This window comes from Malaya genurostris, chromosome 3 (genome assembly GCF_030247185.1).
Source record: "Malaya genurostris strain Urasoe2022 chromosome 3, Malgen_1.1, whole genome shotgun sequence".
NCBI classification, from domain to species: Eukaryota; Metazoa; Arthropoda; class Insecta; order Diptera; family Culicidae; genus Malaya; species Malaya genurostris.
The window spans coordinates 10,422,333-10,445,854 of NC_080572.1; the positions used below are offsets into that span (position 1 = coordinate 10,422,333).

General features: G+C 37.4%; 1 protein-coding gene across 2 annotated transcripts in view; it reads left to right on the top strand.

The window, feature by feature from the left end:
- LOC131434512 (cyclic AMP response element-binding protein A) overlaps nt 1-23,522 on the top strand; it is a 179,464-nt gene that overhangs the window by 59,448 nt on the left and 96,494 nt on the right. The window contains exon 1 of one of the 2 annotated variants that reach the window (XM_058601265.1): nt 13,233-13,321. The exons of the other annotated variant lie outside the window; for it this stretch is intronic. Coding sequence (XP_058457248.1) covers nt 13,265-13,321 — 57 coding nt within the window. The 5' untranslated portion in view covers nt 13,233-13,264. Of the gene's footprint in view, nt 1-13,232; nt 13,322-23,522 lie in introns of those variants that run through there. 2 annotated transcript variants of the gene reach the window in all.

The following is a 23,522-nucleotide window of genomic DNA, read 5'->3' on the forward strand; positions in this document are numbered from 1 at the left end:
TTACTTCAAGGTGCAGCCACGGTGTGCATGGCTGACAGTGTCGTCGTGAAACTGTTTGCCCATCCATCGAAGGAATGTTGCCTCCGCCATCCTCTGGGTGCCGTACAGAACGTGCCTACTAGATAGGGTATTGTGCACAAAAAGTGGCACAAGCGGCGAAGAAAACGTTTGACCTACTTCTAGCGTCAATCGCGAATGAAGCTGAAAATTACCACGTCTTCCATAAATCATATTTGCAAAGATCGGAAAGTTTTGCTGAACATTCACGATTGTTCAGTATCAAGGCATTGGTTAAATTTTTGTTTCAATGCACGATTTTTTCGAAGAAATTCAATCGGTTTAATATCTTGCTGCATCATGGAATAAGGTAGTCATAATGAATTGATTTATTTCTTATGGTCGAGATTTTAACAGTGAAAAAAAAAACTGCTGTGCAAAGTTGAATTTATCTCGCTTATCTCGGATTGTGCTATATTTTTGATGCCCAAAAGCAATTGTAACTTATATCGTTTAAGGGACAAATGTCAATCTTATAAAACAGCCATTGTTGCAAAACGTTCATCATGAACTGCTAATGCAATGAATCGGAGACGAAATGTAAAACATATTTAACCCCTTAACGCTCAAGGGAAATGGGTTTCCCGTCTACAAAAATCGTTATAGATTCTTCAATTATGTTTTTTTACTGAATGTTAAAGAAAACTTATTTCCGTGGCGACAAATATGCTTCTGAACGAGTAAGTAAAAAGAGCTATCAATCTTTATTGCACTAAAAAAATTTATGCAAAATGACGTATAGAAAATAGAACACATAATAAATGTGTTATGTGCAACGTCCACAAGTACATGAAATCGTTTCGTAGAATGCCATAACTAACTATTTTTTCCACTATTCTAATAATTAAAGCAATTAAAGCAATAAATTCAATTACGATATAATAAACCTAACTCTTCTTTTATTTATTTCTAAGAATCATAGAGAAAAATATTTCCCATGAAATTATAGGAAACTTATGCACCCTGCTATGTTTTTTTCTGGTGATATTCTCCTAATTTACACCCCCAATAGCTAAAATATTGTCTTGTACTGACATATTTCGTCCTGCACATCTTATGGTCGTGAAAGGGTTAAGATAGTGTATTGAAAGTTGGAATGAACAATTCCAGTATAGCAGATTGATCAGAATATTTAGATAGGCAGTATTTTTTTTTACTTTTCTTCGTATGAGAGCCGGACAGAATTGCGTTTCTATTTGGTATGGTAGTAATCAGGAATACTTTCTGTAGATTACCATAGTTATTATCCTAATTTTAAATACAATTTGTAAGTGTAATTCACGGGTTCATATTAATAATCCTTACCGACTGGCTTCTAGTGATAAGAACACTAGAAGTATAATAGTTTTAGGTACAACTTTAAGATAGGTTAACGCACTAGTTCAATTTTGAATATAAGAGTAAAATTGTTTTTCTTTGTCTAGTGGCTGGAGTCCACTAGGAGATTGGTAGTGCCTATTATCTTTCTCTGGACAGTAACAGACCAGATGCCGTGTGGAATCCGGTGGTAAAAACTTCACCAAGAATAGATCCACTGGGTTCCTGCTTTCATGTCGTAAAATGCGACAATTGCAGGAGTTTCTTTTTGCTTTCAGATATCAGATTTTTCCAATGTTCACATCTGATTACTCTATTTTACTAAATTATCTCTTCATTCAACTTATCAACTTCTGGTTAACTTCGGAGAAAAATTTAATTTTGGTAGTTTTTCTTTGTTATTGCTTGTCTTTCACGATCATAAATTGAATGATAAAAATCAACTATTGCGCAGATCCGTTAATATTACTATGTTAATAACAGAGATAACGTTTGTAGATATATTGAATAAATAGTAAGGAAATACTTGTTTGTTGAATAAATTTTTTTTTCTCGGTAGCCGGCTGCCCGAATCAATCAATATAACCAATTAACATTTCAAACTAATAATTAGAAAAACAAAGTGGAAATTATAAACAATCAAGACGCACGTGAAATCTTTTAACCTTTGCTTGGTGAATTAAATCATTTGATATAATTCATAGAATATGTCACTACAATGAATCAACAATTTTGTCTAAATCCGATTCACTCGTTTTTTTTTTGTAGCAAGTAATTCCATTTAGATAAAATAGGGAAGTTTTTGTTCGTTACGCGATAGTATTTCAAATTTTCCTTTAGTTTTCTCGAATAAGAACTGTGAATCAAGACTTCCCGAGACATCAGTATCGGATATTGTTGAAACGTTCATTCGGAAAGTCTGCGAGTTTAGTGGTGAATCCGAGCATCTTGATACCGGAACATACTGAGTCGCGCGCGAATAATACCAATACTGAAATTTTTACTAACAAATATGCTTCTCCCGTGACACTTGTGAAGTACTACTGCGCGTATATACGGCCTCTAGTGACAACAAGTGTTGGACTAACATCCCTTCCCATACCTCAGACGATCTACGTTCGGGTCTGGTCGGCGCCGGTTCTGATCAATGAATTCTAGGATTACCAGAAGAAGTACATTGAAGGATGATTTACCAGTCCCAGGTCGGATCATCTAGAAACTCTCTGTACAATTTCAGCTAATCCCGATCAGTAACGGAGTAGCAACCAGGGGTGGTCTCTCAAACTCAAGCTCCAGAAGTAAAATTGTTGTTCTTTTTCTTCACTACACCTTCTATATTTTTAAGCTTACTCATGTTAATGACAGCTAGGATCAACTCCACGTTGAATATAGGTAGGGCACCTTTGCTGGCTCGTTAATAGGTGTAGGTGTCTGGATTTATACAAATGGTGTCCACATTTGGAAATAAAGCTGAGTGGATAAAGGCGCGCACAAATGCGCTTTGCACAAGTGATAATATCATTGGTGGCAGTGAACAATGTCCGTGATGGTCGATGCTCCCGCCAGCTGTGAAGTTTGCGCTCGTATAGTTTTGTATGCAAAAGAAATTTATCGAAAGTTATGCATATTTTAGTGACCTATTCCAAGCCCCACTGCCTAATTAACAGTTTACAGAAGTTAAAAATGCAAATGCCTCAAATTTTAGACTCAAGTAAATCTGACCTAAATCTAATTCCGATGATGTGTTTCGTATATCAGAGCAGATCATGTTCGTATGGAACATTACAAAAATACTTTCGAGAGTGATACAATGACAATATGAGAACACTAAATACAAAATCCCTGTGTCCGTGAAACACGGTGGCATAGATTCGCGTATACCAGACCTTCTCCACAGATCACTAAGTATTATATTCGAAAAAAAAACATGTGGCAGTAGGGTGACGTTCATTCCATTAAAAGGAAAGAATGGGAATTTTTTTTTTAATATCCGGAATGGTGTGCGTTGTAACGTATGCGATTGCGTAAGGCTATTAATTTTTGCGTGATTTTGGATTTTGGTTTCCATGTAAATTGTTGGTAGCCTACGAAAATCAGATGTTCGCCTATGAGTCTTGTGAAAATCTTGCCAACTACGGGCCAAGCCTACAATGAAAACGCGATAAAGACATATTCAACTAAAAATAAGGACAGCCGTTCAGCACCAGCAACTAGTTAACCCAGTACTTCTGATCCAAAAACACTCTATTCATCGATTCATTTAGCAACAGCAGCTAGTAACGGCTTCAAGACTAGACCTGTGCGTCGATCAAAATTGTCAACATCGGCGGCTACAGACAGCGGCTTGAGCAGCGGCGGCGAATCGGCGTGACACCATTTCCTGAAAATATCGGCGGCAGAGGCGGCGCGATTCGGTATAATCAATTGTAAATATATTATGAGTTTTAATATTGATTCACACAGGACACCTAACCTAACCTAACCATACCCAATTTTATACATTTCTGAAGATTTTTTTATGTCAGTTACGTAGTGGCAGTAAAGTATGCAGAAAAACATACGAGTTTAAATGTGAAACAAGTTTTCTATGTACTTGAACAGATATTCCTACAATTTAAATGTTTTAGTTCCATCTACGTGTAATGTATTTTTGGACAGTTTATGTCAATGTAAATAAAAACGCTTAATGTTTAAAAATTACTGCTAAAGTCAAGTGATAATATTTGTATTTTCTTGAAAGTGCATTTGTAGCATTAGGCTTATCAACAACATTCTTGAAAACGGAATCAAAAAGCTCTATTAGCGAGCCACTCTGACAACTGAGATATTTTTTGCTTTCATGCTTCATGAACATTTTAGTTGTTTTGCGATCGCTGACTTCTGCGTCTAGAATTTGAAACAATGCACCTAAACTAAAGTACAGATTAGTTACATTAAACATTCTGACATACAATTATATATTACGAAATAGTCAGTATAGTTCTTTATGAAATAAACGGTAATAAACACTGTTGCGAACTTTGCATTATGAAAATTGCACAAAGCTAATTAAATTATCCTAGATTTGCACCACACTGATGTTTTAATTTCCGATTGCAAAGAAGCCATTTTTATAGTTCTTTAGATAACATTTGGAGCCATTAGAAGGGCTGGTTTTGCTCCAATGCAAACGACCAGCAGCAGGAAGAAGCAAACGATCTTCTTAAAAGAAAAACTGGCTCTGCGACCTGTGCGTTTGAGGTTTTGTACCACGCAAAAGGTCTGCGTTTTCATTGCCGACTGCTCCTCCTGACAACCGAAATCCAAATGAAAGCACGACCTGAGCGTTTCAAGCTTTATATCAGGTTTGTTCTTAGTGATGGTGGGAGAACCTCACCTCGACATCCAGTTCCGCCAGAAGCACTAGAAGAAATAAACGATTTTCAATCAAAGTTTACCTTGTATACTCGTCCAGTAGATAATCGGAACTTATATGTGCTTGACTATCTCAAAACCGTCGTCCGGGTGCGACAAAGGCAAGCATGCGTGATGAATTTTCCTCATTATTTCAAAAAGTTTTAGGAAGCTTTGTTTTTCAGCTATCTCACGCTGTTGAAAATTTAATCACAAATTCCTGATCATATTTCCTGTCGGGTTAAGTACATCAAGAGATATTCGCGATTAAGTTCTGCCCATTCTTGTACAGGGTAAATTTTGAGAAGGCGTCTCATAGAAAAGTAAGTCGTATGAACATATTCGGAAGAACCCTCCTTTTCTTGGTTCCATTTTTCATTTGCAGGTGTCGCTAATTCTGTTTTGCGATAATCTGCTAACAGCTCAAAACCTTTTAAATAAAGACAAAAAATAGACAAAAAAATAATTTTTTCGGCTGATGTATTATAATCGGCGGCCTGATTAAAATGTGATAACCGGCACGCTGATCATGTTTTTTCTTAAATTGACGGCGTGTTGAAATTATCGGCGACGGCAGCGTGACGCGGCGGTGCACAGGTCTACCCAAGACTACAAACAACAATAAAGGTAAAAAGAAAAGATAAACCACGGGCAACAACCCAAGTAACAATTTTTGTTACGCTAGCTTATTCCCAAGTAACAATTTTTGTTACGCTAGCTTATTTATGACTAGTTTGCAACCAGAAATTTGAGTGATTGCAACTAACATCTAACCACTTGCGTGACTCAAAAAGCGCAGTTTCTACTAGTTGCTAAATCGGCTAAGAATGAGTTGTCGTTACGTTGTAATGCCATACTAAAATAACTTATCTTTCCTTAACTAGAAAATAACTTGTTTTCAAGTAAACTAGTTGAAACTTAGTCACCATCAACATTATAAACAATGAATGATTCCAGAATGCTTTTCTATCAACAATAAAAAAGGGCAGTAAAGTACTTGAAATCACAAATTTGATACGAGGTACAGATTTCACAACGATTTTTAAAACTGTCGAGCGAAATTCAATTTTAATTAACCGTTTTTTTAAGCGCCTTCAATCAAAATCTGTTTATGAAGATATGAAAAATAAACAACGAAATAACCCTGTTCAGATCGCTCAAAATTTTTTCAAGTAGAGTTATTTCTCTTTTTTTTAAGTTCATATACCATGAGAAATTCCAATATTGTTTTCTTCATGTTTGTTATATTGCATAGAACAAAAATGACGATTCCGGCTTTGATTATTTTGGCCAATGTAGTTTTGAAAAAAGTAATATTCTGGTTTTATTTATGTCTCATGCACTTCTTGCGACTCCATAGTGTGTTCGCCGTATTGAAGCCAAAAAAAGTTTTTTAGGTTGCATTTTCGTTATCATTACGTTGAGAAAACCAACCGAAAAATTGTATGTTATAATCTTGTAATATCTATGTTATTGCTATATCGATTCACAGTAACGATTTTCACATTCGTTTACCTATTTATAAAGGTTTCGTAACGGAAAATAAACCTTGTTTTAACTAGTAGCTGCATAGCATAGCTGTGATTAAAGATATGTTAGAATTAAGTAGCGATAACTTACACATGATAGTTAGTTTTTTGTTTATGTTATAAAGATACATAGTGTCACCTTGTTCTAACCAGTGTAACATAGAAAACATGTTCGCACTTTTGTTGTGACATAGTTGGGCTAAGTGGTATCAGAACTAGTTACGGGTTGCTATGAATGAAGTCAAATAAACTTATTTTCAACTAGTAGCTAGAAGCATAGTTGTGATTAAAGATATGTTTGGATTAAGTAACGATAGCTTATAAATTATAATTAATTCAATATGACGAAAAGATGTGGTGATTGGAAACCTAAATCACTATTTCGTAACTAGTCGTGTTGGAAAGAAATATTGCTGTCACCTTGTTTTAACCAGTATAACATAAAAAACATGTTCGTGCTCTTGTTGCAACATAGTTTGGACTTACTCGTATCAGAACTAGTTGCGGATTGCTACTTGGGAACACTGGTGATGATGCAATGGATGGGAAAAAACGAGCTGTGAACAAGGTGCCCCTCATTCTTCTCACTCCTTACTTTTTCCCGATTGAAAAAAAATGTGCGATCGGCCACGCAAAAAAACTTGAATAATCTTCCTCAATCAATCAATTAAAACTTCTGAACAAATTATGATATTGCACTCATCTGAACTAAACATTGTTTGTGACCAAACAGGTACTCTTACCGACAATGCGAACTTTGTGGTGTCTTCAGAAGTTGAATTCTTCAAGAGTCAAATTGGACTACAAGATATCTTCGGTGACACAGTATTACAATGTTGAGCATAAGCTGGCTATTCCGAATCCGGAAACATAGGGCCGTATGAATAAAACGTAGCATGCTTGAATTTCGGTAGTAAATGCTACGTGTGGATCACGTCCCTGTCAAAACATGCTACAAACTGTAGTATTTACTACAAGTTTTCGGTAGGTAGCTCTAGAGGTTGCTACTCGTGTGTTTGCTGATAAAGTAAAGTACAGAAATTGAAAAAGTGGCATTTTTACAGATGTGAGTACGCTTTGTGCATGCTTATGCTAGCTTTTCCGGCTCTGTGTCGATACGGTATGCAGTAAATGCTTAAATTCGGAAGTAGCATTGACTACATGTTCGAACTTGTTTTTTATTCATACCAAACCGCGTTATACTCTGTGGACTTTGTTTTTGAGAAGATACTACAAACAACAGACTTTACTACATTTTATTAATACGGCCCATAGTCTTTTCTGATGAAAAATTGGGGAAAAAGATGCTGGTTTGGCAAGCGAATTCATCATCAGCATGGCATGAATTCATCACCAGTTTTTTTTATCGATCGCAAATATGATCGCCAAAACGTACTGAAAGGAATGTTTTCAGGAACGGATTCTGATACTTATCCGAAGGCATGATGGTCCGACCATGCGTTGGGCTGATTTCTGAGTCCGCATATCCTGTGTTTACAAAATTAGTTTCAATTGAAATACTGTTCTGATGACTGTACCTTCCTTTAGAACCGAGTTCTGCTTCCAGAGGTTCTTGGTTGATTAGTCTGGTAGTAAATAAAATAACCACAATGAAGGAGGAAACTGGACAGTGCACATGGTGTGAAAGTAACTAAACTCACAGAGCAAGTTGTATTGGCAACTTAAGCGTAGGTTTATCGAAGCGTCTTTGGATAAGCGATAACCTTCATCTCATAGTTTCAGCACTCAGCATCTTTTTGTTTTTTTTTCTAAACTTTCATGTCTTCTGCTTTTGAAGAAGTAAAAGTCGTTTTTTTGCTCACATAAATTCTTCTTAGATAATAACATATTAAGTCTTATTGTTAGATAGTAAGACAACCTTTTCAAAATCCGTTTTTAATGCTAATACGAATAATTTCTCTTAAACAAGTCAATCTAAATCTATTTTACCATTTTCAAATAGTTCAGACACACTTAACGGACAGGAATCAAACTGCAGTTGTAAACGACCAAATAAAATGCTTATCCATCCAATGCCAAAAGAAATTATTCGTACTCCCATGAAACAACATTGTTACACCTTAATACTTGCAATGTCCCTTCCCGACCCATGACAGCAACCAACTTTTATGGTCCCTGTTTTATTTTCGTTGCCTAGGTATTTACACTCCCTTCGAGCGTACGCATTTTATGGCCTGCTCAGTTTTTGAATGGTTTTGTTATTAGAATGCGGACAGTTTGTCGCGTCGAGACCCTGCAGCAAGTCTCTGTAACAGCCGACGGGTGATTCGGGTTAATGTGATACTGTGCACCTGATTTGATCACCCTCTGTTTCTCATCATCCTAGTGGGTTAGCGCACACGAGGACAGACAGACAGACAGATATAGACCGATAGACAGGTTCGTCCATTTCGTGTCGAACGAGGTGAAATTATACAGTTCGCTTGAACCAAATCAAATCAAATTAAATTTACATAAAAGTGCAATGTTTTCTTTCTTGTTTTTCAATCGCTAGGTTCGGATAGGCTTTGGATTAAGCCGACTACTGGGAACTGTCAGTCAGTCAGTCAGTCGGAAGAAAGTCAAACAAAAATGAATTGGATGATGCGGGGGGTGTTGGCTGGAATGGCAGTACTTTCCTTATGATACTTCACGTATCCATGTGAACGATCACACATCGTACGTCATGCTATACTTGTTCGTGAGAAGATTGCACTCCGATTTTTCCATTTATGAACAGTTCGTGAGTTGAATTGTGAACAGGGTTATTATTTTGCGTTTATATTTTAACGTGCAATAGTTGTGGCCACATTTTATCTTTCACAAGTTATATTGTTTATTTTATTACGGTCGTCAAGCTAATGGCTTATAGAATTTTTTTCCAATTTTTTCTTAAAAGTTATCTAAATCTTCTAACAAACATCATACTTATATTCAACAATCTCTCATTATTTTCAGGTAAGCTTCATTACTGTGCACTAGTGATTTACGTGAATTGCGAGGCTCCCCCAAAAGAGGAATCGCGTTACACTAATGAGATAACCAATCGGCATCGGAGGCCGCAAGCAAACCGGAAAATGGTACATTTCACTTTGCCAATCAAACGCGCACAGTGTGTGTGTTTGGAAAGTGGTTGAAAAAAATCAAGGCTGAGAAAAAAATAACTAACCATAAAACGAATAACAGTGCGTTTTCCGAAAGTAAAACTACGCAAAAACGGGTGATTGAAAAAATATGCTTAGGAAACATCTGTATGTGTAGGAAGAAAGGGATGTGGAGGCAGAAAGCAGTAGAAATCAAACGAAGTGGGAAGAAAAGATACAACTGTGTTTCTTATACAACATTCTTCTTGTTAAGAGTTTCTCATTTGAGTGGGTAATAATTCAATTTACGCACATGATTAACTTTTTCTTGACGAACTCAAACTGGGTGTTATTGAACTGAATTAAGAACATTTAATAAACACAGTCAAAATTAGATGACGTTTTTTTCGCAAAACATTTGTGACATGTTTGAGGCTAACAATTCCCGATCCAGTTGCTGGGTGTTGAAAAATATCACACTTAACTGTAGTTCGTGGTCTACCAACTTCCCCGTACGTCATTGGAGCTCTAGAAATCCAGTCACCAAATTCGACGGGTACGTTCACAGAAAATGACAAAGTAGGCGAGTTGAACGGCCTCAAATCGATACTCGATAGAGCGTGGACGCCGTTTCGGTCGCACGTTGTCAAAACAAAGCAAGCTAAGCGGGGCAGCGATACAATGTTCAGCGTAGCTTTTTCGGAAGAACTTTGGCGCAATTTATTTCAAATACAAATTGAAATTCATGATGTGATACTTTTTATCGATCATGTGTTTGAGCGGTGTCTGTTGTCAGTTGATCAGTTTATCAATTTCTTAGTTTTTCAGTTTTTTAGATGTTCAGTTTTTTAGTTTTTTAGTCTTTTAGTTTTTTAGTTTTTTGGTTTTTTAGTTTTTCAGTTTTTTAGTTGTTTAGTTTTTTAGTTTTCTAGAGTTTTTTGTTTTTTAGTTTTTTAGTTTTTTAGTTTTTCAGTTTTTTAGTTTTTTAGTTTTTCAGTTTTTCAGTTTTTCTGTTTTTCAGTTTTTCAGTTTTTCAGTTTTTCAGTTTTTCAGTTTTTCAGTTTTTCAGTTTTTCAGTTTTTCAGTTTTTCAGTTTTTCAGTTTTTCAGTTTTTCAGTTTTTCAGTTTTTCACTTTTTCAGTTTTTCAGTTTTTCAGTTTTTCAGTTTTTCAGTTTTTCAGTTTTTCAGTTTTTCAGTTTTTCAGTTTTTCAGTTTTTCAGTTTTTCAGTTTTTCAGTTTTTCAGTTTTTCAGTTTTTCAGTTTTTCAGATTTTTAGATTTTCAGTTTTTCAGTTTTTCTGTTAGAATTCTAGTTTCTAGTTTCTAGTTTCTAGTTTCTAGTTTCTAGTTTCTAGTTTCTAGTTTCTAGTTTCTAGTTTCTAGTTTCTAGTTTCTAGTTTCTAGTTTCTAGTTTCTAGTTTCTAGTTTCTAGTTTCTAGTTTCTAGTTTCTAGTTTCTAGTGTCTAGTTTCTAGTTTCTAGTTTCTAGTTTCTAGTTTCTAGTTTCTAGTTTCTAGTTTCTAGTTTCTAGTTTCTAGTTTCTAGTTTCTAGTTTCTAGTTTCTAGTTTCTAGTTTCTAGTTTCTAGTTTCTAGTTTCTAGTTTCTAGTTTCTAGTTTCTAGTTTCTAGTTTCTAGTTTCTAGTTTCTAGTTTCTAGTTTCTAGTTTCTAGTTTCTAGTTTCTAGTTTCTAGTTTCTAGTTTCTAGTTTCTAGTTTCTAGTTTCTAGTTTCTAGTTTCTAGTTTCTAGTTTCTAGTTTCTAGTTTCTAGTTTCTAGTTTCTAGTTTCTAGTTTCTAGTTTCTAGTTTCTAGTTTCTAGTTTCTAGTTTCTAGTTTCTAGTTTCTAGTTTCTAGTTTCTAGTTTCTAGTTTCTAGTTTCTAGTTTCTAGTTTCTAGTTTTTAGTTTCTAGTTTCTAGTTTCTAGTTTCTAGTTTCTAGTTTCTAGTTTCTAGTTTCTAGTTTCTAGTTTCTAGTTTCTAGTTTCTAGTTTCTAGTTTCTAGTTTCTAGTTTCTAGTTTCTAGTTTCTAGTTTCTAGTTTCTAGTTTCTAGTTTATAGTTTATAGTTTCTAGTTTCTAGTTTCTAGTTTCTAGTTTCTAGTTTCTAATTTCTAGTTTCTAGCTTCTAGTTTCTAGTTCCTAGCTTCTAGTTTCTAGTTTCTAGTTTCTAGTTTCAATTCATTTTAATTATGTATTATTTGGAGCAAACAAAACAAAAGTGCAAAGTTTTGATTTTACAATTTTTTTGTAGAATTTGACTATTCTATTCCAATAAACTGCGCTGCAGATTTTTATCGTGCAGATCCTAAGCATGGCTTGTGTTGCGATCCTATTGACAACAATTGACTAGTCCCAATTCTTATATGTCAATTTTTTGCCAGCAAAACATACGTCTCGCACAGAGCTTTGAGGCTAGTTCTTCTACTCAAAAGAGATATAACTAATGAAAAACGATACCAGATACTGATCGGAATGATTTATTAATTCAAATAATTCGTTTCTGAAAACCAGAAATGGAAAATTGATCCAATTTCGCAGAAATTATGGTGATAGATTTAATAAATAGATCTTTACTTCCAACTAATTGGCTGGCGAAATTTGATTCCTCATTATGGAAACGATATCGCGCAAACCATTTTGTGCGATTTGTCCTAATGATGATCGCTCTCTGAAATCAAGCAGATTGGAATGTTGTACAACTTGCGTACCATCGGAACCAATTCAGTTCAGGGTGTCCGAATCCGGCAACACTGTACCGCAGACGGCGAGAGAGATTGTGATCACACTGAAGACGTAACGTGAGCAGCAGGCACCGGTTTGCGATCGCAGTGATTTCTCTACCTCTTTTCGGCCACTCACAACAAGCTTGCTGCCGTTGCCGTTGCTGCGGGCCTACAGGTTGAATTTTGGGCGAGGTTCATTCACCTGTTTGTATCTCGTCGTTTCTTGATCGGTTTGACTCTTGCAATAGCAACGTTATTTTAAACTCCCTACCAGGTCGGCTCGAGGGAGTCTGGAGTTCGAGTAACTCTTCGGTGGTATTTTGTTTCGGTTCGGTTGTGGTCGAAACACTTGTCCATTTGATCGAATCTGAACCGCTGGTGAGCCCAAGGCGAATGCTTCTTTTCCTACTTTCTTTCTCTTGTTCTCTTGTGCACTCACTTCTTGATAACTCCGTTTGTTTGCTCTGAGGTTTTATTGAGTTAGGGCGCGCACCTGAAACCGGAAGAATTGGGTAATCGGGATAAAAATCGATCGATTCGGGTATCTTTTTTTATTTCGGCATTCCTTTCGAAATTGATGCGATCCACGCCCGGAGCTTGAAGCTCGGTAGAGTTCAATGCTTTGTTTATGTCCGAGCTGTGGATTGGAATCTTGTTGTTGTTTTCAGATAGCCTAGGTTTCATTAGACTATCCATGAAAACGAGGAGATGTTTTGTTGGTTTTTGAAAAGGTTGGCTGTTAGTTGGCCGTTGATAAAATTGCATTACTACGATGGGAGACGTTGACTATATGTGGGAATTTATCGGTAAGCAAGCGAAATAGAGTTTTAACCTGCGATGCTTGAAGTGAATTTTTGCTGTTCGAACACCTCAAAGAATAGGATACAAAGCAGATCCGTTAATCGTTCGTTTAAATGCCCGACAAGGGCAAACGCTCCCGAGTACCTTTCTTCGTAGTCGACTAGTTTCGGTGAGGAGCCGACAATGTTAAACGAGGTAATTAACAAAAGTTTCAACAATTAAACGGTGCTGCTACACAAATCAGTTTGTTCCGGTAGTTTGGCCTTTAACTAGTGAAATCCAGGTAAACCTGCTGGATTAGATGTGATCGTTCGTGTTTGCCTAAGATCGTGACGCACGTGAGTTTTTTGGAAGCTAACCTCACTATGGCTGGATTATGCAAATGCCATAACAACGTACTGTTATTGAGTCCTGAAAAGCAGGTAAGGCTAATTGTTCATAAAGTAAATAATATTTTACATATGCTGCGTTGTGATCACCGGCGGTAGGTAACAGAAGCGGTGAAATAGCACGATCGAAAATATATGCTGCTACCATGCCGACATGCCCGAGCTCACTTCAAAATGGGCTAAATAACGCTCTGCTCATACAAACAAGTTGTCGGTTCAGTAGTGCAAATAAAGCTCCTGGTGGTTGTCCAATCAGACAAACTCTCTATAGACATTGTAAATCGTCGTAACTATCGCATGCGTCTAAAAGCCGTGACATGTTATTTGAGGGGTCCCTCGAACAACACTGTAAACTGAAGTAGGCGCTGAACGTAGTAGGCATGTTGGTGTCCCTGAACTTGCCGATCAAATCAGTTGCACTCCGTGTAGCATTGTATAAGAGTCAACCTCCATGAGTGCAATCCGAGTTCCATTGCATGTAAACAAGATGAACAAATCAATCTTATTTTCTCCTTTTATTTAATTTTCTGCTAACCACCCGCTTTCAGTTAGTTCAACTAATAAGACACGCTCAGCTGAGCGGGGGTGTGCCAAACGACGATACGCAGCTAAATCTGGTGCAACACGCTACCGACCGTCACCATCGTCCCGGGTTGTGTGCAATTAACCCCACGGGTCAATCGGGCGATCATTTGTCTACCTATCGTCATCGGTCGGTTGCAGATTTCTTTGCGAATGTGTGTGTGACCCAGTGTGGCACATGCACTCAAGCCATGCATCGAATTAAATGTATTTTATTTTTGTTGTGTGTGAAGCAATGATTGCAAATGCAGACTTTGGCGCACAGGCAATTGTTTACTTCCTCCACTGCCTTAGGTATTAATTTGTATGACAGTGTATGAATTTGTACTTTGCCTGTTGCGAAGAAAGTAGTGACTGATGAGTTATTGTAAGGTAAGACATGGTTGCTTGGATGTTGTCTGCACTTTGTTACTCAGGCATTAGCTGAGAAATTGTAGTTAGTAATTTTCCCGAGCCGTGGTTGCTTTGATTATGATGTATGATGAAGCATACAACTTTTGATCGAATCGTGAATAACGGGAAAATGGGAAATTTTTTAACCAATCTTCAAAAACTCTTCTTAAACCACCTAGTGCTTTGATAATGTCTTTAGATGACACTAAATCTCGACGTTTCATCACATTTTTTTTTTCGATTTCGGAAATCTCTTCCCCATATCCGATTTATATAAAATTTATTCCTTACCCATACCCGATTTAGCTCAAATTTTGCATGGGGACTGTTTTTGAGGTGCTTAAACTTTTGAGCACTACCGCTTTACGAAATTAAAGGTGATCCCAAAATATTGGCCCCTTTATATAAATTTGAGCGGTGGAAAACAGCGTGTTTTGACGGTTACGTCACTTATACCATCATATCTTCGGAACCAGAAGTCGCTGATCAATGGCCTAACAACAATTTTCTAACGGGCCTAGGTTTGTTAAAATCGGCTCAGCCATCTCCGAGAAACTTGCGCGGTAAGAAAAACAACGCGTTTGGTCTTTTACGTCATTTGTACCATCATATTTCCGGAACCAGAAGTTGCAGTCATTCCATCTTCGAACTTGATCAATGGCTAAATACAGGGTGATTTTTTAAGAGCTTGAGAACTTTTTTAAACAATAAAACGCATAAAATTTGCAAAATCTCATCGGTTCTTTATTTTAAACGTTAGATTGGTACATGACATTTACTTTTTGAAGATAATTTCATTTAAATGTTGACCGCGGCTGCGTCTTAGGTGGTCCATTCGGAAAGTCCAATTTTGGGCAACTTTTTCGAGCATTTCGGCCGGAATAGCCCGAATTTCTTCGGAAATGTTGTCTTCCAAAGCTGGAATAGTTACTGGCTTATTTCTGTAGACTTTAGACTTGACGTAGCCCCACAAAAAATAGTCTAAAGGCGTCAAATCGCATGATCTTGGTGGCCAACTTACCGGTCCATTTCTTGAGATGAATTGTTCTCCGAAGTTTTCCCTCAAAATGGCCATAGAATCGCGAGCTGTGTGGCATGTAGCGCCATCTTGTTGAAACCACATGTCAACCAAGTTCAGTTCTTCCATTTTTGGCAACAAAAAGTTTGTTAGCATCGAACGATAGCGATCGCCATTCACTGTAACGTTGCGTCCAACAGCATCTTTGAAAAAATACGGTCCAATGATTCCACCAGCGTACAAACCACACCAAACAGTGCATTTTTCGGGATGCACGGGCAGTTCTTGAACGGCTTCTGGTTGCTCTTCACTCCAAATGCGGCAATTTTGCTTATTTACGTAGCCATTCAACCAGAAATGAGCCTCATCGCTGAACAAAATTTGTCGATAAAAAAGCGGACTTTCCGAATGGACCACCTAAGACGCAGCCGCGGTCAACATTTAAATGAAATTATCTTCAAAAAGTAAATGTCATGTACCAATCTAACGTTTAAAATAAAGAACCGATGAGATTTTGCAAATTTTATGCGTTTTATTGTTTAAAAAAGTTCTCAAGCTCTTAAAAAATCACCCGTTACTAGCTTTCAAACGAGTCTAAGCTAGTTGAAATCGGATAAGTCATTTCTGAGAAAATCGCGCGTTAAAAAAATCGGTAAAAGGTGCACGTACACACACAGGCATTTTCTGATCTCGTCGAGCTATAACACTATGGGTCTCCGAGGCTTCGTTCGATAGTCGGTTTTTCCAGCAATTCTAATACCTTTCTATAGAGAAAGGCAAAAAGCGTTCTAACATAAAGAGTAGATATAAAAAAAACAAAAACATTCAATTTAATTAGTATGTAATGCCTTATGGAGAATATTCATATATTGCGTTTGAAATTGTGTTAAAGGTCTCCTATGGCAAAAAACTTTCCGATCCAGATGTCGAATGAAACATGACAGGTTGTGTTTTACTTATTCTTGTGCTTGATACGGCTTAAAACGAACGGAAGTCGAATTCGTATGAAATTCACGAGTTTCATGTATACCTTCTATTTGAATCGTGTGGAAATTGGCTCAGTTATTTCTGAAATCATAGTGAGCTCCGTTTGAGTATATTGAACCACTATTTCCGGTACTTCTGGAACCGGAAACTGGGGGCCGGAACAGTCAAAGCTGGTCCGATTGGTCATGAACTTCATAAGACCGACACACTGGTGTTTAGCACTGTCTCGAAGAATTTTTATGTTTTTTGCATTAAGGATTATTTTAAGTAATGGTTATGTAAGTGTTTGTGCTATGTACTTTATCGGAGACCAAATGGATAAATAAATAGATACGTCAACTAGTGTTCATCAGGAAAGTCACAAACGAATTTGTATTTTACAGCTCACAAACAATGCGATTCATAAAGACATAATTTGTCAAGTGACGGACGTACTTTGTGATTCAATGATTCTCGGTTCAAATCGCTGCGTCAGTTCGCTTTCACATCTCATCCAAGTCAGTCGATATAACAAAACCGTTTACGTTCGGGACGGAAGAATCCAAGTACAGTATTGTGTAGTGAACAATAGAACGACCTCGAAATGAGTGAATCAAACGAACAAAAGCTACCGCCGACACGAAAGAATACAATTGTTGTTGACTTCAGGCAGTGCAAAATTCGACCTTCGATACGAGAACTTGAAGGTTTGCTTAAGGAGCAAATGCATTTTGACATTAAACGTGTGCATTTACTTCAATGCAATAAAACGAATAATGTTGTTTACATCCAGTTTCATAATGAGTTGAATGCAATTCAATTCGCAAAAGACAATAACAATGTGCACTATGTGGAGCACGAAAACATTAAGTACAACATTTCAGTATATATGGAAAATAGTGCTATAGAAGTGCGTGTGCATGATCTTCCCTCAAGCGTCACTGATTCATATATTCGCAAAACTATGTCCCAATACGGAGAGATTCTCTCTATCGAAAAAAATAAGAGGGAGAACTTTTTCCCCGGTATTCTAAATGGCGTACGTTTGTTACGCATACACTTGAAGAGCCATATACCTTCTTATGTGATTTTCGGTCAAGATACAAGAATTCCGTGCAAATCACTTGTTACCTATGACAATCAGATGGCCACATGTCAATTTTGCCAAAAAGCTGTTCACTACGGTAAGCCATGTGATAAACTGGACAATGAGGCAACTACACCAAAGGACCCTCCAACCAACCAGCAACTGCAACCAATGCACAACAAGGCGCATCTACAGCAACTCTCAACGAGCCCAAGACTACGATCAACAAGGACAACGAAAAGAAAACGGAAATCACACGCAACACCGACGATGAAGCAATGGATGATGAAATAAGCCGCGGACGAAGTGACCCCCGATCCTCGTTGGATGGAAATGGAAACTCATTTCTCCCTAGAAAAAGGGTGACAACGAGATCCAATAGCAAAAAAAAATTTTAAATAACAAAAATGTAAGCCAATCGGCCACGTAAAGCTTTTACGCAAAAAGGCCAGAAAAAAAATTTTATTACAAAAAAAAAAAAAAAATCGCTGCGTCGCCTTCAGTATTTTTTTTCTTAAATTTCAATGAGTTTCATGTCATTAAATTTTTCAATCATCCACAAAGTTTCATGTTCTTGCACGTAAATTTGCGTGAACTGCGACACATTAATTAGATTAGGTCTTTAGTGCAAATGACAGATTTTCTTTGATTACTTTCTCTTTTGATTATTACGGCATTCTTAGCTAACCTGCTCTCTAATTATTTGCAGATTAATGAAAAAATCATATTTTAATCTGCAATTATCGAAAAATACAGGAATATTTCGTAATAATTGGCAGAGAAGCAAACAAAAAAAACCTGTTTTAATCCATCTAGTGGTGTAATGATGCCTTTCTCATATCAATCATACTATCATATATTACACTGTGGTATTCTTCAAAATAATTTTCTTCGATTCTTGAAAGAATAAACGAGATCGGTTTGTTTGGCCGTCTACTGATAAAAACTATCCATTGGAGAAGATTTGAGGTCGAATCAGAAAACTTTTTATGTTTTTTTACCCTTTTCAGTGATGGTATAAAATTTTTAACACACTTCACCATATATTTCCGGAAGTCAGATCCAAATGAAATTCAGGAATTTAATATGGGACCTAAAGAGCTTTCATTTGAATCAAAGTTTGTGAAAATCGGTTTAGTCTTCTCCAAAAAAAAGTCGGTGCACTTATTTTCACAATTTTTGCACATTTTACCCCATAAATCCGGAACCGGAAGTCAGTTCCAAATGAAATTCAGGAATTTAGTATGGGACCACAAGACCTTTCATTTGAATCTAAGTTTGTGAAAATCAGTTCAGCCATCTCCGAGAAAAGTTAGAGCAAAAAAGTTACACACATACGCACATACACACACACACACACACACACACACACACACACACATACATTTAGTGTACTCGACGAACTGAGTTGAATGGTTTATGACATCGGCCCCCCCGGCCTTTAGTTCAAAGGTCGGTTTTCACAGTGTTTGCATAACCTTTCTATTAGAGAAAGGCAAAAAACTTAAGAGCAAATGACAGTTTGCTCCCTAATCTAATGTTCAACGAGATTTGTTTTATTTATCAATTATACTATATTATCGACTACATCGATTTCTGATCTTTTTGTCCACGACTTCCTTGACTTGCTCGACTCTGTAGTGCTTCAGGAGAACATTTATAGTATTGATCAACGGTGTATGCTAAATAGTATGCTTATTATTATTAGTAAAGACTGTCCCAGAAAGTATGGACGCAACCAAAAGCGCTGCCATTTCGCAAGGGTTCAGAATCTGTCAATTTTTATGGCTGCGTCCTGTTGTCTACACTCTTCTCTAACCACTTGTGCAGTTGTTTATTCGTTTTTATTAGTTTGTTTCGAAATGCGTGGACTTTCAGCAGAACAATGTCGAAAAATTGTGTACAAATGGTGCACAGAACGCGGACTGTCACTGAGAAAGATAGCAAAAATGGAAGGAGTAAGTGAAAAAGCTGGTCTTACAAGCCAGCTGTCGTATGTTCGAGCCCCGACCTGGAAGAATTCTTAGTGTCAGTAGGATCCATAGTACTAGCCATGCAATGATTCTGTACGCTAAGAATCGGCTGCGAAGTCTGTTGAAATAGAAAGGCCAAATTCCATTAAAGGAATGTAATGCCAAGATTTTGCTTTGCAAGTGAAAAAGCCGCAATGCAATTAGGAAGCTCGGTGAGGATAACACCTTTGAATATAAACCGAAAACGGGTCGAAAGAAATGTCCTGCTAACCCTCAGTTGGATAAACGTATACTGAAGGCGTTCGAGAAAAAGAAGAAGGTTTCAGTTCGGGATGTGGGCACTTCGAAGTCAAATGTTCTTCGTGCTAAAAAACGTTTGAATCTTCGAACCTATAAGAAGCAGGAACAACCAAAACGTAGTCCGAAACAAGAAGCATCGATCAGGCCGAGGGTTCGAAAATTGTACAATACGATTCTTGCTGAAAATTTGAACTGCATAATCATGGACAACGAAACCTGTGTGAAACTCGATTACAAATCCTTGTCGGGACCACAATATTATACGGTGCGAGAAGGGCTAAATTCCACAAAAGGAATGTAATGCCAAGGCTTTAACTTTGAGGGTCATTTTGCGTAAAGCCGTTTCAAAGAAAGCCATTTTTGCCCAACGATTATCTGTTTTTATAGCAGATATCAACACAAGTGTCATACCGTAGTGTCATCATAACTCATCTATCTGGAGTCGCCTTTATTTTCAACGAAGAGCCGTGTTCCGTTGGTACAATGCTTTTGGAGAATCAACATTCGGCAAAACGTCTTTTGGTGAAACGACTTTCGGCTAAACGGCTTTCGGTGAATTAGCCCTCGAAGAAATGATTTTATTTGAATTGAAATGGCAACTCTTTCGGAGAAATGATCCATTCCAGTATAGTAATTATTAGTTTTAATCATTAAATGTTAGTTTAAATGAAAAACCAGTCTTATAATGTGTATTATTCAACGTTGCAGCGCTCGTATTGGACGATAGTTTTTAATTTTTATTCATTTACTGTTTTATTAAGAACAAAAAATTCTTCAAATGAAGTTTCTCATAAAGCAGAAACCGCGAGTCAATATAGTCCCGATTCCTCCATTCTAGAGAACCTATGGATGAAAAGCAACCGAGAGAGAGAGAGAGAGAGAGAGAGCGAGTAGGAAGTGTGCAGGGTATTGCAAATGGACCGGCACACCTGTTGCAGACATCGCGTGAAGGCATGCAATAAACACTCCCCGCCCGGTAGGCATAATCTCCCGCATGGTAAACTCCATTCCGGCTTTAATCCATTCACCAGTTCATTCATAGATTGGGCGCTGATATTTTCGCCCCCGTTTCACCTGAAATCTGCGCCGTCTCAACCCGCGCGATGAGGGCAAGTTGTCGGAAATTAATTAGTCGCCTCTCCTTCATTCTCCTGCAAATCTCAACACCAGCATTATAATGTCTGTGTATGCCCGAGCTAGAAAATTTCCTGCTTTTCTGTCTTTTCTGATCCTGAGTCCCTTACTTCTACGAAGGTGCGGTTATTGCAGCAGTATGCTCAATTGCACAATAATTGCTACATCGTTAAAATTCTAATACGAGCTTACAGGCTTTCAGCTTTAAGAGTTGGCTTCCATCACGTAGTTCCAAAAAGTTCCCGATTCGTCGCTGGAAGTCCAATTTCAATTGAAGAAATCCGTTTTTTGTTAAAAAAAAATTCAATATGTTTAGCCCACCTGACAATCATTCAATGATCGATTTTCGTCCGCCCTCGAAATCGCTCTCCGGAACCACCACCAAGTTGTTCGGCCTGTGGCTTCAAAAAGCTTTCTCCGCTTCACAGCTTCGCGGTTTGAATTCTTACCTTCAACGCGTTATCGCTTTCATCCCATTTAATGCCTGCAGCCTTCAGCTACTTCGGTCCCACGTTTCCCCGTTCTCATCGGTGGGCTTTCTAATAGAAGGTGCTTTCAGCCTTTAAAGTTTACCGTTCGTTCTGGTAGATGGGCGATGAACGAACGCTCCGGAATGCGAAATCCGGCCATCGTTCCCTTCTGTTTTGAGCCAGCACTGCTGCCAATCGCCAAACGCGAAATAATGCTTGCTGGTGGCAAGGTTCTTCGTTGATTGTTTTGGAGGAACGCAGTTTTGCGGTGTGCTTTTGCGAGAGTAAGCATTTGTTCGTGTTTGTTTTTTTTTTGCTGCGTGTTTTGCTGAAAGTAGCTCACGCTTTAAAACCTGAGGTGTGCTGGAAATTGCGCGGCTGCACATTCCTCGGTGCTTTGCTTATTTGCTGGCAACGTTGAATGTCATCGCGGACGGAACGCTTCTTCCTTATTGCACAAGATGCGATAGAAACAATGCAAAAAATAACAAGCATGGCCTACTGAGAGCATGAACTCCGCTCTACTTTCTTTTAAAATAGATATATTCAAGCATGTGTCGCCTGACAACGAAATGTCGATGAATGACTGACCAACTTTCTGTCAAGTGATGCGACTACGAGGGTCAGGGTCAATCTTTTACTAGGCACTCTTACTATTACTTCATACAAAGTAAACAACTGCTGATAAGCGATAGGCTACCGTTTGCATTCTGAGCGTTGCACAATCGTCATTGCACCGGCCACTCGAATATACAAATCTCGTTCGTTTCTTATCAATGCTAGGGTGCAAGTTTGCAGCGTAATATTTACCTAAGCAAGCATTACCGCACAAAGTTGCAAGACTTCATCCGGAGGTTAATGTCATCTGCATACGAACCTGTTATCTGTGCAGCAGTTGGCTGTTCTGCTTGAATAGTTCTGGTATTTCGATTTTTTATTTTTGGTTTTCGAAATTAACAAAAATACAAAAGTTGATTGTTTTTATTTCATTTATATTGCATAAAGTGTGTGAACCCAAAGATGATTAATAATGTCTACGGGATTTGTGCGAAAACTTGAATACTGGATTCAAGCTTCAAGACTATTTGAAACGAAACAACAGAAAACAGTACAAATAAGCATTCGCAACTATGTTAGGTAATCCATTTAGCGAGATAGAAGTTCGGGTATTTGACAGGACCGAACACAAATTTTAGAGAATCGAAAAAATGCTTCGGAACAAACGGAACCACAAATAAAAAACCTGTTTTAATCCACCTAGTGGTGTAATGCTGCCTTTCTCATATATAATATTGTGGTATTCTATTCATAAAATTTCTCTTCGATTTTTGAAAGAAACCAAGGGATTGTTTGTGCATTCACTAGTATAACATATAGAATGAAACTGTGCTTTACTTGCGTAGATCATCCTTAAGAAAACAAAATGGGTTCACTATTATATGCACTTCCGCGGCACCGGAACCCGAGAACCGGTATAATCGAAGTCGGTTCGTACGGCCAACAACTAATGGCGTTTTCGTTTTTGCACTACACCGGTGTAGCTAAGGTTGCGCTGAAACCGTTCATTTTTGCCAATTGCACTACACCAGTGCTACACTAATCTAAGTTTGTGAAAATCGGTTTAGTCATATCCGAGAAAAGTGAGTGACATTATTTTCCCATTTTTGGTGCATATCGCCCTGTAATTTCGGAAGTGGAAGTCGGATCCAAATAATATTCGGGAACTCTGTATGGGACTACGAGACCTTTAATTTGAATCTTTCTGTTATTTGTACCAAAATGATGCCAAAGAAGAAGTTTAAAAGATAGATTGAGCTAAAAGAAACATAAACACTGAAACAAAAGTCGATAACTTTTTTTTTAAAGATTAATGATTAACTGAAATAATCAAATTAAAAAACATATCTTCAATTTTTTTATATTTTTTTCTAAACTTGAGTTTGAAATCCACATTTGAAGGTAATTTGATTAGTGTGAATTAAGCAGTAAAGAAGTTACAGCTGAAATAACTTTTAGGAACTTTCCAACTGAGTGTCTGATGAAAAAAGTTATTCATAAAAAGCAGATCGTAGTACTTATCATGCAATGATTCTGTACGCTATGAATCGTCTGCGAAGTCTGTTGAAACAGAATGGCCAGTAGCAGGTCACAGGTAGTTGTATTTTTTTTCCATAAAGACGTTTATTTCATAGGCAATATACATAAGTTTTTCTTCGCCGTGGCATTCATAATACATAGTACTTTAAACCTAATACATTTCGCATATCATGTTAGTATGTTGGTTTTCATTAGTTAATCTAAACACTGTTTT